The sequence below is a fragment of the Accipiter gentilis genome, chromosome 22 (genome assembly GCF_929443795.1).
Source record: "Accipiter gentilis chromosome 22, bAccGen1.1, whole genome shotgun sequence".
Taxonomy (NCBI): Eukaryota; Metazoa; Chordata; class Aves; order Accipitriformes; family Accipitridae; genus Astur; species Astur gentilis.
Window position 1 is genome coordinate 2027227 of NC_064901.1, and position 19267 is coordinate 2046493.

Here is a 19267-nt window from a genome sequence, read left to right on the forward strand (position 1 = left end):
GAGCCAGCCAGCTGTGCCTACACTCTTGTGCATGTACACAATCACTGTCATAAGCCACATGTCCGCAGTCACTAACTCATCATGCCCAAGCATACCTGCAGTCAGATACCTTTTCTGGATTACACCCCCTCCCTCTCCCACACAGCCATCAAGAGAATTGGTTCCTTGTGGACTGACGCATGCAGTCACCTACACTCTGCCCCCTGCTTCCCTTCCCATGCAAATGGACTCACTGCAAGGTGGGGTCTTGCACCCATGCAAGCTGGAAAACTGCATGCAAATTGGGAGAGTGCATGGTCTTATTGTGGCTTGCTCTCAAGCACAGCCCGGGTGTCTGAGTAATGACCCTCAGCTTAGCAAGCTTGCTGGCAGTAGAGGGATATTCCCATCCTGTCCTTCATGTCCTCTTTCACCAAGACAGTTTATGGGAAAGCTGAAATTATCTAAGCAGTCACCTCCATCCACCTTTCCTGGCTACAGGAATCCTCACAAGTAGCAGGGATGTCTCCCAGGATCCCAGATACATCTCACATAAAGGAGGCCTCTGGGTGAGACCTCCTGGTAGCCATCCCATAGCTGCACAGTCAGAGCCATCAGACCCGTCACTTGCACCACCAAGCAAGTGGCAGGTTTTTTTGCTGAGGCAGGAGCAGTGAAACATCACAGGCAGTGACGAGGTGAAATGCTCAGTGCATGGCACAGGGATGGTGATGTCTCACGGACGTGCTGCAGCTCGCTCCCACAGGCACAGAGGCGGCAGGCTCAGCGTGGATCTGGGAGGCAAGAAGTGGTGCATCCTCCCAGCAGAACAATGCCCACTCCTCCATCCCAACACACATGTGATGCAGCACCAGATGTGGAACAAACCTCTTGGGAAGAGGAGAGACCAAGAGGCCATTTCGTTTGGCTTGCAAGGAGTTAAAAATGCTGCCTGGCATCACTCAGTGGAGAAATGGAAACAGGACTGAAGTTAGAGGCCCAAACATCACCCTGAGTACACAGCCAGGCATCCATCCCGCAGAGGTCTTTGATACAACACATTTATTTTGCTGTGTGACGGTACTGTACAGGACACATACATTACCAGCAGTTTCAGAGCCCTGAGTTGTCATTCCTCCTGCCTTCCCTGAATTTCGGAAAAGAGGCAGGACCACTGTCCCCCCATTTCACCTGCAAGGAAACAGGCCAGGAAAAGTCCAAAAACACAGAGGCACTTTCTGACAGGACTGGAGACAAACCTCAGAAAGCCAGACTCCCAGTCCACCACTCTCACCATTAGGGTCACCTTTCCCTGCTGCTGGGAGAGGAAGCCCTAGTGTCAGCTTTCCACAAGGACTCACTGCTCTGAGAAACTCTCTGCCCACCTGAACAGAAATCAGACTAAGGAGATTGCAAAAACTAATATAAACCCTATTGGATTTTAAAGGGACTTACCACCTTTCTCTGAGGGTCTGAGAAATGTTTTGGGGTATTCTAAGCAGGGTTGGGATTCTCTCAAATTCTGTAAGATTGTTTAAGAAATAGCCAAGGAAAGGCTTTTGCTTCCAATGCAGTCCCACTGGAATCTGAGTGGAATTTCCCCTACTCAGATAGGGAAAGAAAGTACCCTGCCTTTCCAGACACACAGTATCCTGCACCTCCTTTTCCTAAACCATGAAATGGCAGAGCTCCAGTACCGACTCCACCTCTCAGCACCACAGAGAAAGCTAATGCTGTAACAGGCAAGGACAGTGCAGCATGTAACGTGGAACAAGAACCAAAAATAGCCCACAGAATAGACAGAAACAGTCAGAAAGGCAAATGTGCCGTGGAGAGCAGAAGGGAGGGAAGGAGAACCTGGGCCTCTCCCACCCGTTCATGTCAATACATGGAATGGTGCATCCGGCTCAGGAGAGCAATGACCCAGTTCCCCAGCTGGGACCCCTTCAGCCACAGGAAGAGTTCATACAAGTTGATCTGCCACAGGCTCAGGGCTTCTGCGAGTGAGATCTGGGCCCTCCTGTAAAGCGAGTGACTCTTGCTCCTCTGGTACCTAGAATGAGAGAAACAGCTACATTAGATCCAGCAGGATATAGGCCAGCAGGAAGGAGGCCTGTCCTATATCTTCAGTACAACTGACGCTCCCCAGGGGAGGGGAACGTCCCACATCTGGAGAATGAACAGCAGTGGGGACCCCTGGGAGTAGGGATTTTCTCCAAGTAATGTTCCTGAGGAGCTGGGGACTGCCTTCCCAGCATGAATCTGGCAGAAAAGACAGCCTGCTCCCTTGTGACCCCAGTTCTCTCCCCACTCCATGTCATGACCTTGGGCCATGGCATCCTCTGCCTCTACGCCCAGCTTCACTTCAGCTGACATGGACAGGTACACACTCCTATGGCCTTTCCTGGTAGCACAGTCATGAGAGTCCAGCAATCCTGACACACTGATTCCAGGAAAAATAATTCTCCACTTTTCTTTAGAAGCAGAGGTTAACTGGGCTTCGTAGGTCCCTCATCAGCCAGCGAAAAATAACTGTTATTTCTTCTGCAAGGAGGAGGTATCTGAGACAGAAGTGCATTGACTCATAAGACTCACAGATGGAAATCACTTGCATGACTCCTGTTCCTGGCTTTTAAACATCAACCTGATCTTCACAGTCAGCCTTAGCCCCTCAATCAGGCTGCAGAAACTGGCAGCAGTGAACTCACAGATCTCCCCTACCCACAAATACTTCCCAGTGGTAATGCCTGTAATAGGCAGGAAGCCCCTTCCCCTCCTCTGGCAGGGCCAAACCCTAAACCCTTACCTTAAGGCCTCCAACTCCATCCCTGTCCCCAGCCCCAGGGTGACAGACCTCTTCTCTGAAGAGGCTGATGGGCGTGAGAACAGCACAGACAGAGGCTGAGATGCGTAACTGAGCAGGGGTAGGATCACAGCCGATGTGCTAATGAGGGGGAGAGGTCCACAACTAAGAGTAAGAGGTCAAGAGGTCAAGTTAGGCCTTGTCAGGGCCCTGAGTGGGGGGCTCTAATAAGCCTTTAATAGCCCTGACTAGCCTGAGACCTCCCCCAACCCTCTGCTCATAGGCCCAGGAGCTCCAGTTAATCTCAGGCCTGCACCTCCAGTCCCTGCCCGAGCTACACTGGAGGAGTAATGGTCCCCAGCTCACGCCCTGCTGTGAAGCCCCTTGACCTGGACCTCAACTCACATACTGACCTCTTGGCTTGACCTCAGCCCTGTCTTGTCACCATGGACCTGGCTGACAGCCACTAGACACGATCTACAGATCGAGTTTCTGGTTTGACCTTGGACCTCCCCCGTCACCAGGATGTTGCACTGTGATAAGGACTTTCGGTTGGACCTGACCGCCATCGCAGGGCCTGTCCTGCTCACCTTGCTCAGCTACTGTGGGACTGGGCCCTGGCTGGCCTGCGGGCTGTGGGATTCTGCCCCCCCCCCCCCCCTCAACCCCTGGCCCCCAGGGACAGTCAGCCCTGGCTGCTCCATGTCTGGCCTCTGGGGCCTGGAGAAGAGACTCACGTGGAAACGGCTCTGATGCAGCAGCGAGACATGTTGAGGAAGGAGCTGGCACTGGCACGCGTGTGCAGGGCTGACTCAATCCCCCTTAACAAGTCGTTGGTCTTCAGCAGCAGCAGCATCTGGCGGGGCACATTGTTGAGGAGCTGGGTGATCTGGGGTAGGTAAGCAGCAGCATTGGACCGGATCTCCACATCCTGCGGCCAGCCAGGTCATGTCAGGGAGAAAGGAGAGAGAAGCTGAGAGTGCATGGGAAACCCAAGTCCAGATGCAGATGACATTTGGCAGGAAGAGATGGTGTTTTTCCAGACCATGAATCTAGGCCAGAAGCTAAAGAGCTCTTTGTCCTGCTTTCCTGCAGACACCTGGCTGTCCCAAGGACTCACAGCACAGTCACAGATCACTCTTGCCATATTCCACCTGCCCCTCAGTAAGATGGGGGCCCTGTCCCCTCACTGGCAGGATTAATAGCCTCTTAGGAAAACAGGGCACTCGCTGCTATCTCAGTTCGTGGCCCCAGGCAGCCCACAGCAATCATACTTACTGCCCTTGCAGTCTTCTGACCAAGTCTCACCTTACCAGCCCCAAAGCTGGCAGAGGTGCAGGTAGCACAGGACTGCCCATAAAGGTGGAGGCGTGCTGCAAGGACAACCAGGCTGCTCCTTGTCTTGCTGTCCTATGCAACTGATGGCTTTATGCTACACTGATGAAGCTGTTTACAAGACCTAGTTAAGTCCTCTGTTGTCAACACAACTCAGCAGAGGTGAGAAAGCATTATGCAGTTAAGCGTCATGCTAACTCAAAAGATCAAAAACTGCCATCTGTCAGATTAAGGGTCTATCTAGTCCCATATCCTGTCTGGCAGCAGATGCTTAAGGAAAGAGTGTAAGACCAAGGCAGACGCAGCATGGTCCTTCATGTTCCTTGGTCCCCAGCTTCCAACAAATATACTGCCCACGGTAAAGATCACAGTGATAACTGATGAGCTACAGCCTGAGCCACTTAAGATAGGCTCTCCTCCAAACATGACCCACCATAGCATGCAAGACAGCCAGCCCCCACTCTTCTGCCTTTTTTTAGATCTGAGAGTTCCCCCACCATACCAGTAAATGTAGCACAGTGTGGTGTGGAGCTGATCCCATATGCATACCGTGTCCCTACCTCTTCCTACAGAGGCCATTACATGAATCAGCAAATTCCTGGAACATCTGAAATCTCCAGAATCCAGCAGGACACATGCAGAGGACAGTAAATGACTTTTTACAGGAGGGAGACTCCTTTGTAGGAAAGGGAAAGGATAGCTCTAAAATCTTTTCTCCTCTGGAATCAGGGCCAGCCAGCCTATGGCTGTTTCACAATATAGGATATCATACTCTTGGTGAATTTCAGACTTATTAGAAAGAAACAGACCTGCACAAATAGAGCGTGCAGGTTGGGATGGTCAGAGACATATACAGCTCACATACCACCATGGCTGCTTTGCTGCTGACAAATAAATCTTTGTGTCCTCCTGCCTCCGTCACTGACCAAATACACAAAGCTTCAGCAAGAAGATGCTTAGCTCTCCTAAACGTTAAATGTTTTGTTCCATTATTTGTTGGCAGAAAATTCATCCCTGATTATCTCTTATCCCTTACCCTAGCCAGCATCACTGCAGAGCCTACTTTATTTTCCACACATAGGTTTTATTTTCTATTTCTTTTCTTTTTATTTTTATCTCCAGCTGCTTGTCCACATCACAAAACAACCACATGATCTGTCATCAGAACTGTCATTTTCTGTCAACGGCGAAGCCTGTGCTCAGAGAAAGAAATAAGCTATGCCACAGGACCTGAGAAAAGCGCCTTGGCTGCAGTTGCTGAGGCTACTGCAGGACGCAGCAAAACACAATCATAAAAATCAGATGAGATGAGGCTAGCAGCCATCCTGAACAGTCAGCTGCCTGGCCTTGGCTTAAGGCAGGAACAACTACACCTATGGCAATCCTCACACATTTGCTTAGCCTGCTCGTAAAACTCTCCATTGATGTGACTCAAAGCCTCCCCAGATCATCCACACCAGTGTTTCACTGGCCTTGCCATTAGATCTGGCTTTTCTCATGTTTCACCCCAATGTCCTTAGATGAATTTTAACCCATTACTTCTTGTCCTGTTTGCAGCAGTCCTTAACAGATTTGAGAATCACTACTACAACTCTTCTCGACCTGCACTTTTCTAGACTTTTTCTGCCCTAACTTTCCCAGACTTACCTCATGGGTTGTTATCTGCTTGACCACTAGTCCTTGTAGCTTCCTACTGGACTTGCCCCAGTTTCACCAAACCCTTCTTGATAGGCAGTGCCCCAGACTGGGCACAGCACTGAAGATAAGATTTTGTTTCAGGAGGGTTGCTTCCTTGTCTCACAGGCTACTCTTATGTAGATACATCCTCAGGAGCTCTGTGCTGATGGTACCTGCCTACATAGCTTGGCTCTTGCTACTGGCACAATCTTTCAAATTCACCTCTAAACTAAGGACAAGCAGCAGCTCACTTCCTAATGCCACAGCAAATCTGCTCAGCTCCCCATTATCTCCTGCAGGATTATCCAGTTTCAGCATTAATTGTGTCATGTAGACAAAGACAACAGAGCTGGCTCCGTACACACAATTCAACTCATTGACAAAGTTCATCAGCCCACACAAGGCACCATGCAACTACAGTTACACCTCTGGCATAACCTTCACAAGCCAGTTTAAGATAAACATTGCTTATTAGCTCAGATTCAACACTGGCCTTGTAGTATTGAAGCCAGTTCTGTGTCAATTCCCTTTGGTGTCTCTGCATTTTTTTCTGGAGCTACTAGCTCCAGAACTCACCAGATCAAGCACAGATCTCCTAGACAGTCACTATATTATTTCTCATATGTAGAAAATTAACTCAGAGAGGAAGCAATCAAATTACTGGGCAGGGGTGTCCATTATGCAGGGTATCTGACCTACTCATTGCTATGGATAATGGCAAGCCAGTGCAGCAAATTCCGCCACATCCATCAAAATAAAACCCCAACCTGAAGAGACTTCCAGAAGAGAATTTCACAGGACAGCATTATAAGGCTACTTAAATGAATTTCATCCTCTGTTCTACAAATGCGTGCAGGTAAAAACAAACCAGAGGATACAACATATTTCTACCTACAGACATTAGTCCACTGGCTGAAATCATATCACTTTATGCTCATCTCTAAAAACAGCACAATTGGCAGGGGCTGCTACTATTCTTAAGGCAGTGTGTGCATGTCAGGAGTGGGAGGAGGTGTGAGAGGGATCCCAGCACCTGTGGATAGGAAAGGGTGGAGAATGTAAGTGGCAATTTCCTAGATTTGTAGTGATTGAGTTGACAGGATCTGCAGTTAAGCAACCTTGACTCCAAGTTAATAGGGTTTCTGATTGGGTGGTAATTTCCAAGGGTTTTTAGGAGTTTGTATCAGTGCTGATAGTCATTTACATGAATAGTGATAACGCATTATCCTTCTCATGTCTTCCCACTTAGTCTTTATGTCTCCTCTACCTTAACCTATCCTCCTTGATGGTTCCCTGCACAGCTGCATTCAACACTTTTTTAAGAAAAGGCTGATCTACAAATGTTTCCCCTGCCAGAACTGGTGAACACTTTGCCATTAAAATATTATACAAAGTTTAAGCAGCCCATGACAAGTGAAACTGGGAAATTAAGTTCAGCCACTATAAAACACATTGCAGAATGAGTCCTGGCTTTTTCTAGCTCAGCTATTAATGCAGAATTTGCTACAGAGCTGCCAGGGGTTGCCCAGCATCACTGTGATATCAGTGGTGCAAGCGGTTACAACAAAGAAAGGTACCTGAGGTGAAGGAAGGGCACACGGCAGGGAAGGGCACACAGGACCTACCTCGCTTGCTGAGACTGGTGACCGGTCAATACCCCTGTTGACAGACTCCCAGGATCTGGCGGTCAGCATGCAGGCAAAGAGAGGGTACAAATCCCCTGCTCCAAGCCGCCGGCTGTACTTCTGCACCCTCTTCATATCGGCCTTGATGAGGGCTTGCCAAAGGTGGCAGTAGTCCATGCGGAATGACTCGCTCAGCACCTGGGGAGGGAAACACGGCCCCCAGAAGTCCATGGAGGCCAGGGAACTGGGGGGAAGGCCTTGTACCCTCTAGCTGTGCCCTATCCCCCATTTCAGAGCCAGGAAATATCCTTGGAGGGTTACGGGAGTAATAGGAAAAATTTATTAATACAGGGTTAGGTGGGCAAGGGTGCAGCCGGGTATGCTCTTTCAGCCTGATGCCCACAGGCAGCCTCACAAGGCCCTGGAGGCCCCCCAATAGCTACATACCTGGTAAAGCCCATGGTCCAGGAGGATAATGTGGGCCTTGCCAGAGGCTGGGCATTTCTTCACTAGCACGTTGCCTGGGTGTGGGTCACAGTGCACAAAGCCGTTCACAAAGATCATTTCACTGTAGAGCTTCCCCAGGTTGCGAGAGATCTGTGAGGAGACAGGAGATGGTCACACATTGCCACCCACAGCAGGGTGCCTGCCAGGGAGGGGGGGCAGCCCCACATGCCAACGCTGCAGGGAGCAAGGCTCTGGTATGTACCCACGTCCCCATACAGAGCTCTTGCAGCTCCTCACACTGACAAAAGCACAAGGTGGCTGCTGGCATCTATGGCGGGGTGACCCAGGACATTCAGGGAAGGATCCAGGCACAGGGCACCACGAAGGTGTTTGTGGGGTCAGGGGTTATTTAAGGATGCTTGCCTGGCATAAAAAAGAGAAAATACCTGTGGGTAGGAATGGGGTTTCTGGTAATGAGAAGGAAAGTGAGACAGCAGATAGGGGCAGACAGGCATTCACAGGGAAGGCATGGAAAGAGCTACTGGGGTGGGTGAGAGACCGCTTGGAGGAAGACTCAGGTGTTTCCATCCACAGATGGCAGCAGGACCCAGCAGAGAAGGGGTGGGAGGAGACTCAGCCTGTCCATCTGCTTACCAGAATGAACATCGGTCCCCCCTCCCCTCCCTCCATCACACTGTCCCCCACTTTTCCCCTTCCTTTCCTCAGACCCATGCTAATGTGATTTGCAATGTCTGTGAAGATGAAGCAGCACAGAAAGGCTGTTTAAATCATCCTGTCACTGCCATGTCCCTCCATGATGTTGCTCCTTATCACCAAGAGATGTTATTAAAGTTAAAAACCTCCTAGGAGCAAGCAAACATCCCCAGGACCCAGGATCAATCCCTTGCCACGCACTAACACAGCAGCCTTGCCCTAACATCCCACCACCAGCCCTCCCTGCCATCACAGGTGCTCCACAGTGGAGTGCTGAACAAACAATTAAAAGACAATTGTTATAAATTATTCCAAGCACATCCCCAGACACACAGTATAAGCAGCAAACAGGCATCTGTCCCCATAAGCAGAAGTGGTAGAAGAGGTAACGGGGATACTAACAACAGCTTGTCCTGCAAAAAAAACAGACAGCCAGGGAAGAGCTTGCTTTACCTACCTCCAAAATGTGGCCACCTCTGAGGAGAGCATTTGTTACAAATAGCGCCCAAGTAACTACAAATGAGGAGAAAGAACAGGAACCCTTCCTGCAGCACATAACAGGGGCAGCTGTAAGACCAGGTGGGACAACCCTTGGTCTCTCAAGCAGGACCTGCTGCATCATGGAGAATGCTGCCCCCATGCCAAATCACCCACACAGGTGGCACAGCACAGCCCTGCATTCTCCTGTAGTGCAGCTCCCCTAATGCCACACAGGTGTTATTGTAAGTACTGACTGAGGGGAATGATGTTTCCCTTCTGAATTATCAGCAGAGATCACTGGAGCAATTAAGTGACCCTTATAGGTTTCCTAGATCAACAAGCTCTAAAATTGGATAGGACTAAAGTACCAGGTGCCGTGACCTCCTAGAAGAGCTGAGTAGCACTTGCTGACAGTCCAAGGACGTGCCAGATAGTCTGTTTTAAGGCAGTTACTCATTCAGACAGCCTCCTAGGGACCTGCACACCAGGAGGAACGGACTTGGGGCAGCATGGCCAATGTGCCCCCAGCACAGAATTAATGAAGATTGAGGACTTGAGGACAATCTAGGGCACAATGTGATGCCTCACACCCATTAAACCCAAGTCCAAACAAGGGCTGGCAGTTCTGCAAACCTGTTGGTTGGTCACGGCTAAAGCCTGGAAAGCTATTAATTTGGGGCACTGGTGTATGGGCTTCTTCAAAGAGAGCAGATTCTCCCTCTGTGCTGCAGTAATGGCATAGGTTGGGAAAATCAAGCAGTGGAACAAGTAGCTTAGAGAGGTTGTGCAATCTCCATCCTTTGAGGTTTTAAAGACCTGACTGGATAACACCCTGAGTAAGCTATGAGGTCTGACCTCATAGCTGACCCTGCCTTAGCAGGAGGTTCAGTAGGAGACCTCCTGAGGTCCCTTCAACCTCAAATATCCTAGAATCCTACAAAAACACCTCTTACCAAGTTATCCACACCACCCTCATAACAGCTTCTTATGGTACGGCTGTAGGCTCCAGGTGCAGGGCAGGTCTCCCCTCCTGAGTCAGTGTCCGCAGACAGGTTACTACAGATCTGTGGTCATTGTTTTTTGCAGACCATGATGCAACATAAAAGAAGTTCGGGATTCACCTTACCATGAAAACAGAGGGGTCACAGCCCTGTTCAGACCCATAGGCTGGGTCATGGGTACAAGACAATCTTTACTGCAAGATCCCCATACTATCTATCCCTTCCCTGCTGTACTTTTATTTACCTCTTTCCCAGCATGCAACCTTGAGTATCTGCAGTAGTTAATTCATTGAAACTAGACTTTATGGCTTCTTTAAGAAAGAGGAACACATTCGGTATAATTTAGTTAGCATACAGAATATATGTTACAGGGATTTATGATATAAGCATATAAACAGTCTTTACTTTTGGAAGAAAAAAATTGCCCAGTGTAAAAGATGGAGCTGTGCTGCACACTAAAGTATTTTTGCATATTTTTGTCTGTTGATAGACCTCTAAAACAGGATAAAAATTAAATTAAGATAGAAAGCACCAATACTGTCGAATTCCAAACAAAAAAGGAGGGTTACATTTCTGGGGCTTAGAGTGCAATAAGTGAATAGCAACCTATCATTGTAATTCAGACAAAAGGAGTTCCTGTTTCTAGAGAAAAAGGTTAGGAAAAAAACATGAAACGTTTATATACATTAATTCTCCAGTACTGTACCCCATCACTATGGGCCTTTATTTCAGCCTTATTGAGAAGGCCATTGGATAAACAACATATACAGAATTCACTTTGGAAGAATGCAGTTATGTGAGATGAGAAAACAAATGTGTGATAACCTGTACCCAGGAGAAGGGAGAAATTCAGCATGCGTTTAGGCTGTGTAAGACCTCAGGGTGAAAGTGCATCACAAATTAGACAAAAGGTTGCAGTGATTTACAGAAGCAAAGACCAAAGTAAACACACAGGCATTTTGTTATGGCATGGCCAGGTCATCATTCCTTTCCCTGTTTATCATCCAACACAATGAGGTCTTATCATTACCAGGGTCCCCCAGCATTGTTGCACTGCACATCGTAAAAAAATAATAATCAGACTTGGAATCCTGCATTCACTTCCAGACACCTCATTAACAGAGAGATGCAGACTACAAAGAGTGAGTTCAGAGAAAGCAAATAGATTAGCAGGATGCAGGAGTAATTTACTTGGGAAAAAGATTAAAAGGGCTGAAGATTCCAAAGGTGGCTAAGGAATGGCAGAGGAGGGGCAGTCTACTGATTTGAGAAGGTTTGAATAGCAAGGAAGCAGAAGCACTTGTAGCACTGAATATACTACAAGAAAGGCAACAAGGCAGAAGGGGTGTAATCAAGAATGGCATAATTTAGGCATAACACATGAGAAAAAAATCTATGCTAGTCAGCAAGCAGAGCTGAGCTTGATGTGTCAGTATGACACCAGACTCTGGCTGTGGCCAGAGGCATGTCCTTGCCTATTGCCAGAAGGTGTGTTATTGCCTAGAAGTTCAATTTGTCTGTCTGTGCTGCAGCAGAACATGATGACTACAGTCACCAAGTGAGCCTGTGGCCTCACCAGTCAATGCAAATAGCAACGTGCCGTTGCCACATTATGTGACATGACCATGACAATGTGTCAGGCAAACCACACATTTTCAGCTCAATGTTTTCATTTTGAAAAAAACTGTAGATGAGGAATAAGAAGATTGCAGATGATGAAATGGAGAGTCAGCAGCCTGGGCAAAAACAATGGAGTGACAGATACATGTATAACAGCTAGACTTGGAGTAACTCTTCACCAAAGTAAGCACATGAAGTTCATTTTATGTACTCCGTATTGCAAGGATGCTACATGTCACAAACTATCCTACATGAGTTACAAGCCAATACAGAAGAAAATAAGAATGCAGTGCAGACATTAAAGATTGTTATTGTACAGTATCACATAGTCTCTCTATAAACTGGTCAAGTTCATTGGAAATAAGACAGAAAGCATGACTTTAGAGGCTGTTCCAAAAATTCACTCTTTAGATGGTCAGAACCTTTCCCCTAAATCCCAGCCTAACTTCAATTGAAGATGTCCAGTTTAAATCATTTCCTTAGCTAACATAACCCTAGACTTTAACTAGTTCCTTCCCTCTCCAGTATTTACTACTCCAGTGTGTTCACCAGTAGGATAATTATCAGCATAAATACTGATCAATTTCTACAGGATGCTCCTTTATCTGATGTGTCCTAGGAGTCAACCTGCCTTTTTTGCTCTGCACTGGAAACACACACTTACCTTGCGATTGACTAATATCCCAAAGTTAATTCTAATATGTCACTTCCCTCTGATAAGCTCCCAGATTATTTAAGAAACTCTTCTTATTAGTTTTTAAGCGCATGGCTTTTCACTTGGTATTGCTCATTTCTATCCCTTTCTATCACTTCAGTCCTCAAGGCCACCAAGTGCTATTCCTACTCTGGCCCTCCTCTACAATGACACAACCTCCCAAATTGGTGTCATCAACAACCTCCTTCTCACAGTTCTGTTTGTGTCAAGGTCATCACTGAATTTATTAAATAAGATCTGTTTGAAGAGCAAACCTCACAGAACTCCACTACAGTAATTTCTCTCCACTATTGCCTCTATCAGTTTCTTAACTACTTTGCAATTTCCCTACTAATCCCCACCTTTTCTAGTTTTCCAGTGTACAAAGTATTTTACCAAGTACACGTACTGCATTTCTGTCATCTAATTCAGAGGATCCCAAGCTGTAGGATAGGTAGCAGCAGTGATATATTTCTTCTTGTATACGTTAACACCTGCAAACTGTTGCAGCTATCAGTTTTGAAAGCCTAGACAACCTGTTACCCACGCATGATCCATTAGGAGCTACTTTTGATGAACTCATACTATATTCCCTTGAATACAGCCCCATAATAGCAAACTCCTGGGCACACACCAGCCCCTGTATGCAATTCTCCTCTTAACAAATCAGCACACCTAGCTGACAGAGCAACCTGCCAATAACAAAACACTGGAAACTCCATCACAAATTAGTATCTTTACAAACACCAATATGCGATAGTTAGCAAGAAACTTCTCATAAAGGAAAGAATGCTTGCAAATTTGAGCCTATGAATACTCCTACAGTAAAAAGATGGCACATATATCATGTTCATGGGTAGCTGTAATGTAACAAACCAGCGTGGGTTATTCAAGGAAAGTCACTGATACTTTCCTGGCCTTGTGAGCAAGCTGGAGTGGTCCTGGCTCCATGCCTCCAACTGACATGAAGAAGAAAGGCAAAATAAAAAATCCTGTGACATAGTCCTGAAGAGCTGATCACACCGCATGCCCCAGATAAGTCCCAGATGAAACCGCATGATAGGGCATCATCCCTTCCTGTCCCAACTCCATCTGTGACTGTCTCTTTAGATCAGGAGCAGATACTAGTCTCTGGCCTTAATTTGGCTGTAATATTTGCCAATTATTTTAAGAGATGGCGACACTAACTTCTATTGATCTCATTAAAAGTAAAGGTCGTTGTGCAGCTCATTTCTCAGGGCTCAATATTACCTCCTCAGGCCAAAATAATAGCATTGATTTTGGAACCTTAATCGAAGGTTAATTGGATTGAAGAGTGTATTGGGTTTTTGCTTTCTTTCGTTGTTATTACAGCCATCATCTAAGGGTTTGCTTAATCCTGCTAGGGCAATCCTGCCCAATTAAACTGGTGTCAAATTATCAAAGGGTGTGGATGGAGAATAACCACAATTTGGAGCCTGCTCTATGTCTCTGCTTTGAAATGGCTCTTGTCCATAGCAGATTAGGATGGTCACACACAAGAGATCTGATTTCACACTCTGTCCTCTGTGATGCAGTTGTGAGGACCAAAACACAGTGCTCTGTAATGCAGTACTATCACTATGCATTTTTCTAGCATCACAGCAAGGTGATGTCTGGGCACACACGATGTCAATAAGATACAGGAATAATTTTTAGGACTCCTGGAGTGTACCCCTAGAATGCCCCATACTCTCTGTTGGGGACTGAGGAAATTATTTTCCTGCTCAATGCCCCATCTTCCATGGCATTTAAGTGGGGAGAAATATTCTGACTCATCTGCCCAGGGAACTGGAGGACTAACTTGGTAAGTTTCTACAGATTCTCAAAAGGACACAGGTAGAGAAGACCAGTCGCTGTTTATTTAATTTTTAATTAATGTTTCTTGCATCTCTGTCAGACTCAAAATGACCATGGGGATCATCTTCCCTTGGCTTTAATTGTAGTCATATTTCCTTGGATTGAATGTTAAGCATCTTGGTAAGACTTAAGCAATTGATTGACACTGATTCTCGAGACTGACTGTCAGTAAGAAACAGGTTCATGTGTAATTTAACTCTTTTACCAAGTGTCTTTGCACAGTTCAGAAGATGGAAATGCTGGAAGTCACTATCCTTGCTTACCAGTGCCTTGTGAATTTTCGTTAAGCTTCAGAAGAGAGGGAATATAGGAGAATCTGTAAGGAAACTTCTCCCCAGACTAAATCAGCAGGTGCAAAGGGCAAGAATAGCCATTTTCCCCAGAAACAGTGTTCTTCTCCATGCTCCCTTTAATCTAAAACTTGAGCGTTATAAGCACAAATACTTGAGACATGAGAGGTTTCTACACTTGTGCTGACAAAGGGATCCCATCCTGGGAAATCCCACTTAAATTTTAGCAGCTACATGGCAGCAGCTCCTGTCTCTTCGCAGAAGGGTAAATCCCGTACTGAAAGCATATTTCAAGCTGCAAAGCTGTCAACCATGAGAAGGTAGCTGGGCTCTTTATCGAGCTATGAGATACCATTCCAGTGCAGAACCCATTTAGTAACAGAAGGAAGCAAAAAGCCACAGTAGGATGGGGTGACAGATGGCAATAATTGTGCACAGTAGCTCATCTTAAGTACCTTAGCTGTTTGCTTTCACTTCTTAGCTGGATAAAACACTTTCCTGACTTCTGTATCATCCATGACTCATGACCTGGCTCTTAGTGAGCTGAAGTACATGGCATCATTTCCTTTCCCTGACTCAAGTCCAAACCAGGGTGATCATGGGGGACTCTCCACTTGGCTACCTGAGCTGGCTCCTTAGTTGGAGGCAATACAGCACATGCCACAAGTGCATCTGTAAGCTCCATAGCTCCCATCGCCTGCTGATCCAGCAGCCTCTGCGGAGATGGGCAGAGCATCCACAAGGAGGGACAGGATGGACCCATGCAGCAGATCAGAGATAATGTTAAGATTTGTATATAGACAAAGTCTCTATAAATGAATCAAGTAAAATCAGAATGGGTGCAAAAGGAGCATTTGTGCCATTTGGGATCTTCTTTAAAAGTCCATGCTCTAAGTAGCCTTGCTATCCTTCCTTCCCTCCTGCATACAGTATGCTACAAACATCTTGAGAGCCCCTCAGTCTATTTTTCCTCCCTTTCCTGTTCTACCCACCTCTCCCAAATGTATCTTCCCAGCCAAGACTGTAAATGATCTTGTGTCTTGAAACAGGAACAGCCCAGTTTTCAGGTGGCCCTCTTCTTAACCCTGCCATGGCCTGGTCTTCCCTCCAAATTCATGCCAACTCATTTCTCAGTAACTCCCCTCTCCAGGCTTCCCTCCCACTGTCAATATCCTAGCTGCATGCTCATCCTCAGCTACACTTGCACATGAATAAGTAACTGTTCCACAGGCAGATATTTCAGTGTTTGCACTTGTCTTTAGAAATCAAAGCCTTCTCTGATTAAATGCCATTACAATCCAGCGCTTGGACGGATCCAGAGAGATTAATGTGCTTTTGGGCAGCTTTAATGATAATCCTGCTACAGATGGTATTAAGTAAATGTCAGTAACCTGGTTTGAAGGGAGCTTTCACCTCAGGGATCCTTTCCATTTGGAGGGGAGAGGCTCAGCTTGCTTTTCAAGGCTGCATTGTCACACAATAGAAATACTGCTTAGTGAAGACTCCTCTTCCTCCGCCCAGTAAAACAAAATGGAGTAAGATGATAGAGAGGTTCATAAATAGATTGAGGTGATTTATAGGGAGCTAATGTACCTCTTGAAAGCCAGAACTGCTGTATATTATAAGCCATGTCATAGTTTTGAAACCTGGGTTGCCACCCCCTCCTCATGCTCCTTTCAGTGTCTGCTGCATTTTGCTCACTTCACCACCATGCCATGCATTTTTTTAGCCAGGGAATCAACAGCAGCAGCTGATAATGGACCTTGGTCATAATTGTCTCCATCTGCTGCACCTTGCCAGAGAAGTAGTCCGGGGTGTGTGGGGCTCCCACCTCATCTTACTGTGGCCATAATAACAGACCTCGTTCCCCACCACATGATTCTGACAGGCTCAGTATTCCCTCCTTTCTACTGTTGCTTTAGTGCAATCAGTAGAAGTTAATCATTGATTTCAGGGAGTGGGGAGAGAAAAGGAAGAAAGAACAGCTCAGCGCAGACACTGAGAGAGTTTACGGAAACTGAGTCCTACCCCTGAGCTGAGTAACATCCTATACCTGACAGATTGCCAGAAATCTCTGAGGCTTATACTTTGCAGTAGTAGAAGTCTGTTGACAACTTTTTTAAAATTACATCTTAGCCATCATTTAGAGACTAGCTCAGAATCAGCAAAATATGTGGTTTCGTTGCTGCATGGAACCTACTGTGCCAAGACGTCACAAAACAACCTTTCCAAAGGCACGGATGAACAAAAAAATTAGCTGAATTTTCACCCTAAATGTCTCCTATCGCAAGCAAAAGACTCTGCAAGTTAGAAAAACTGAAAATAGCTGCTTCTCTCTTTATTTTGGCACATACTGGCAGCAAAATATCCCACTGAAAGGCTGAAGTCATTGAATTTTCCACCCTGACTGGCTGGAGAAAGCCATGGAAGATTGCAAAGAATATTCTTCCCTGGGCTTCTCCAAACTGCTTTGCTAATCTCCAGCAGTTTGAGAAAATTCAAAGAAGCAACCAAAGTCCCAAGGAGCTATCCTATGCTAGCTACCTTGATCTGTTGTCCATGAACTGTGAGGAAGCCCAGCTCAAAATCTCAATGTACATATTGCTCGAGTCCTCCTGCTAATGCATCAAAACAAGCCTTTCTGACTATTTCGAGGCTTGAGGAATATCACTGTTGTATCTGAGTGCTGTGGGCTAGATTTGACCTCTGCCTTTATAGCAGTAGAAAAGGATAGGATAAACTCACTCAAAGGCATCACTCTCTTGCTTTTGACCAGTTGACTTGTCCAGGTGAATGGAGCTGACTGCATGTTCTGCCATGGATGAGGCTTTTAAAATCTCTTGATAGCAAAGTCCACAAGCTACCATGTTCTCAAGAGTCACACTATGGTGCTCTTTGCAGACCAGATGCATCACTGAGGCACTTACCTTGGTAAATACAAAGAAAGATCATCAGCACAAAATAGACACAGAGAAGGAATTGTGTCTACCTCTGATCAGCTGGCAATGACATCTGTGATGCCCTGATGAGAGGGAGGAAGAAAATCAGTGACCCAAATGCTCCAAATTCTTCCTGATGGAGATGTGAAAAGAGAGAGACTGCACTATCTATGGGTGAGGTTGTATTCATTTAAGTCCCTTGAATGAAAACGTATCGGACATCTTGCAGGGAAGAGAGCATTGTTCACTATTACCCATTGACCTTGGGTTGTTCATCACTATTACAATGGAAAGACAGTCTCAAAATCTACTTTAACCTTAGACCTTCCTTTCCTGTACTTCAGTGGAGAAACACATGAAAAGGAGCCTGCCTTTCTGCCTGAAGAGTTTACTAGTCTCATTGACTTCTGTGGGGTGCAAGAGCAGAGGGAGAGATGAAGAGAAACAGGCAGAGAAAGAGGCAGGTTACTCAGTCCTGCACCTGTAATTTGGCTGAGCTCTTTAGGCAGAGAAAGAGTTGCATGCTGACTTAGGGAGGCAGCTGAGAAGATACACTAAATGTTCTCTCTTCATGGGGCATACTAAACTTGCATTTCCCCTCCCTTGAGAGGTCTTCGGCATGTTTCTAACTGATGCCACATGAACACTGCCATGGATAGAAAGGGAGCAGAGAGGAGGAAGAGCAGAGTGAAAGTGTTCAGATTTTGGAAGTAAGTGGATGGACAGATTAAGTACAATTGATTTTATGCCGTAGCTCTTTGATAGCCAGTCAACCACATGCAGCTTTGGGGCTTCTCGATAGGGCACAGGGGGAAAGGCAAGCAGCAGTGCCTCAATCAGCACTCACTGACTGGGCGGGGTGGCTTTACACACTGTCCAATGGCTGAAACCCCTTTCCCCTGGCATCACCTCTGTCCTTCTGGGAAGTAATACCTTCTTTTCCTCAAGAATCTCTCAGCCACAGAGAATCCAAAGTGCTCTCCCTGACTTCATGCCACACACACAAACTATTATTTCACTCATCGGGGAAATGTAGCCTCTCTGTAGGGATGAAATCTGGCAGCTGTTTAATGAAGGACTGCAAAACTACACAGTAATGTAGGACCAGTGTCCTGGTTTCAGCTGGGATAGAGTTAACTGTCTTCCTAGTAGCTGGTACAGTGCTATGTTTTGAGTTCAGTATGAGAAGACTGCTGACAACACTGATGTTTTCAGTTGTTGCTCAGTAGTGTTTAGACTATAGTCAAGGATTTTCCAGCTTCTCATGCCCAGCCAGGGCACAAGAAGTTGGCACAGGACACAACCAGGGCACCCGACCCCAACTGGCCAACGGTGTATTCCATACCATGGGACGTCCCATCTAGTTTAGGAACTGGGAGGTGGGGGCAGGGAATCGCCGCTCAGGGACTGGCGGGGTGTCGGTCGGCGGGTGGTGAGCTATTGCCCTGCGCATCATTTGTACATCCAATCCTTTTATTACTACTGTTGTCATTTTATTAGTGTTATCATTATCATTATTAGTTTCTTCTCTTCTGTTCTATTAAACCGTTCTTATCTCAACCCAGGAGTTTTACTTCTTTTTTCCTGATTTTCTCCCCCATCTCACTGGATGGGGGGGAGTGAGTGAGCGGCTGCGTGGTGCTTAGTTGCTGGCTGGGGTTAAACCATGACAACCAGGAAGCAAAGAAGAAAACTGTTGCATCTGGACAAAAAGGGAGATTTTGGAAAGCAGAAGACAACAATGCATGTCAGAATATTATGCAAAGCACCATGGCCAAGGCTCCA

At 46.5% G+C, this 19267-nt stretch overlaps 1 protein-coding gene across 2 annotated transcripts in view; it reads right to left on the reverse strand.

The window, feature by feature from the left end:
* Positions 1–856: 856 nt before the first annotated feature.
* ADCK1 (aarF domain containing kinase 1) overlaps positions 857–19267 on the reverse strand; it is a 90716-nt gene continuing 72305 nt past the window's right edge. For both annotated transcript variants that reach the window (XM_049825612.1, XM_049825611.1), the window contains exons 8-11: positions 7867–8016; positions 7420–7617; positions 3520–3713; positions 857–2032 (exon numbers count right to left, since the gene is read on the reverse strand). In XM_049825612.1, the coding sequence (XP_049681569.1) occupies positions 1861–2032; positions 3520–3713; positions 7420–7617; positions 7867–8016 (714 nt within the window). In that variant the 3' untranslated portion in view covers positions 857–1860. The remainder of the gene's footprint in view (positions 2033–3519; positions 3714–7419; positions 7618–7866; positions 8017–19267) is intronic.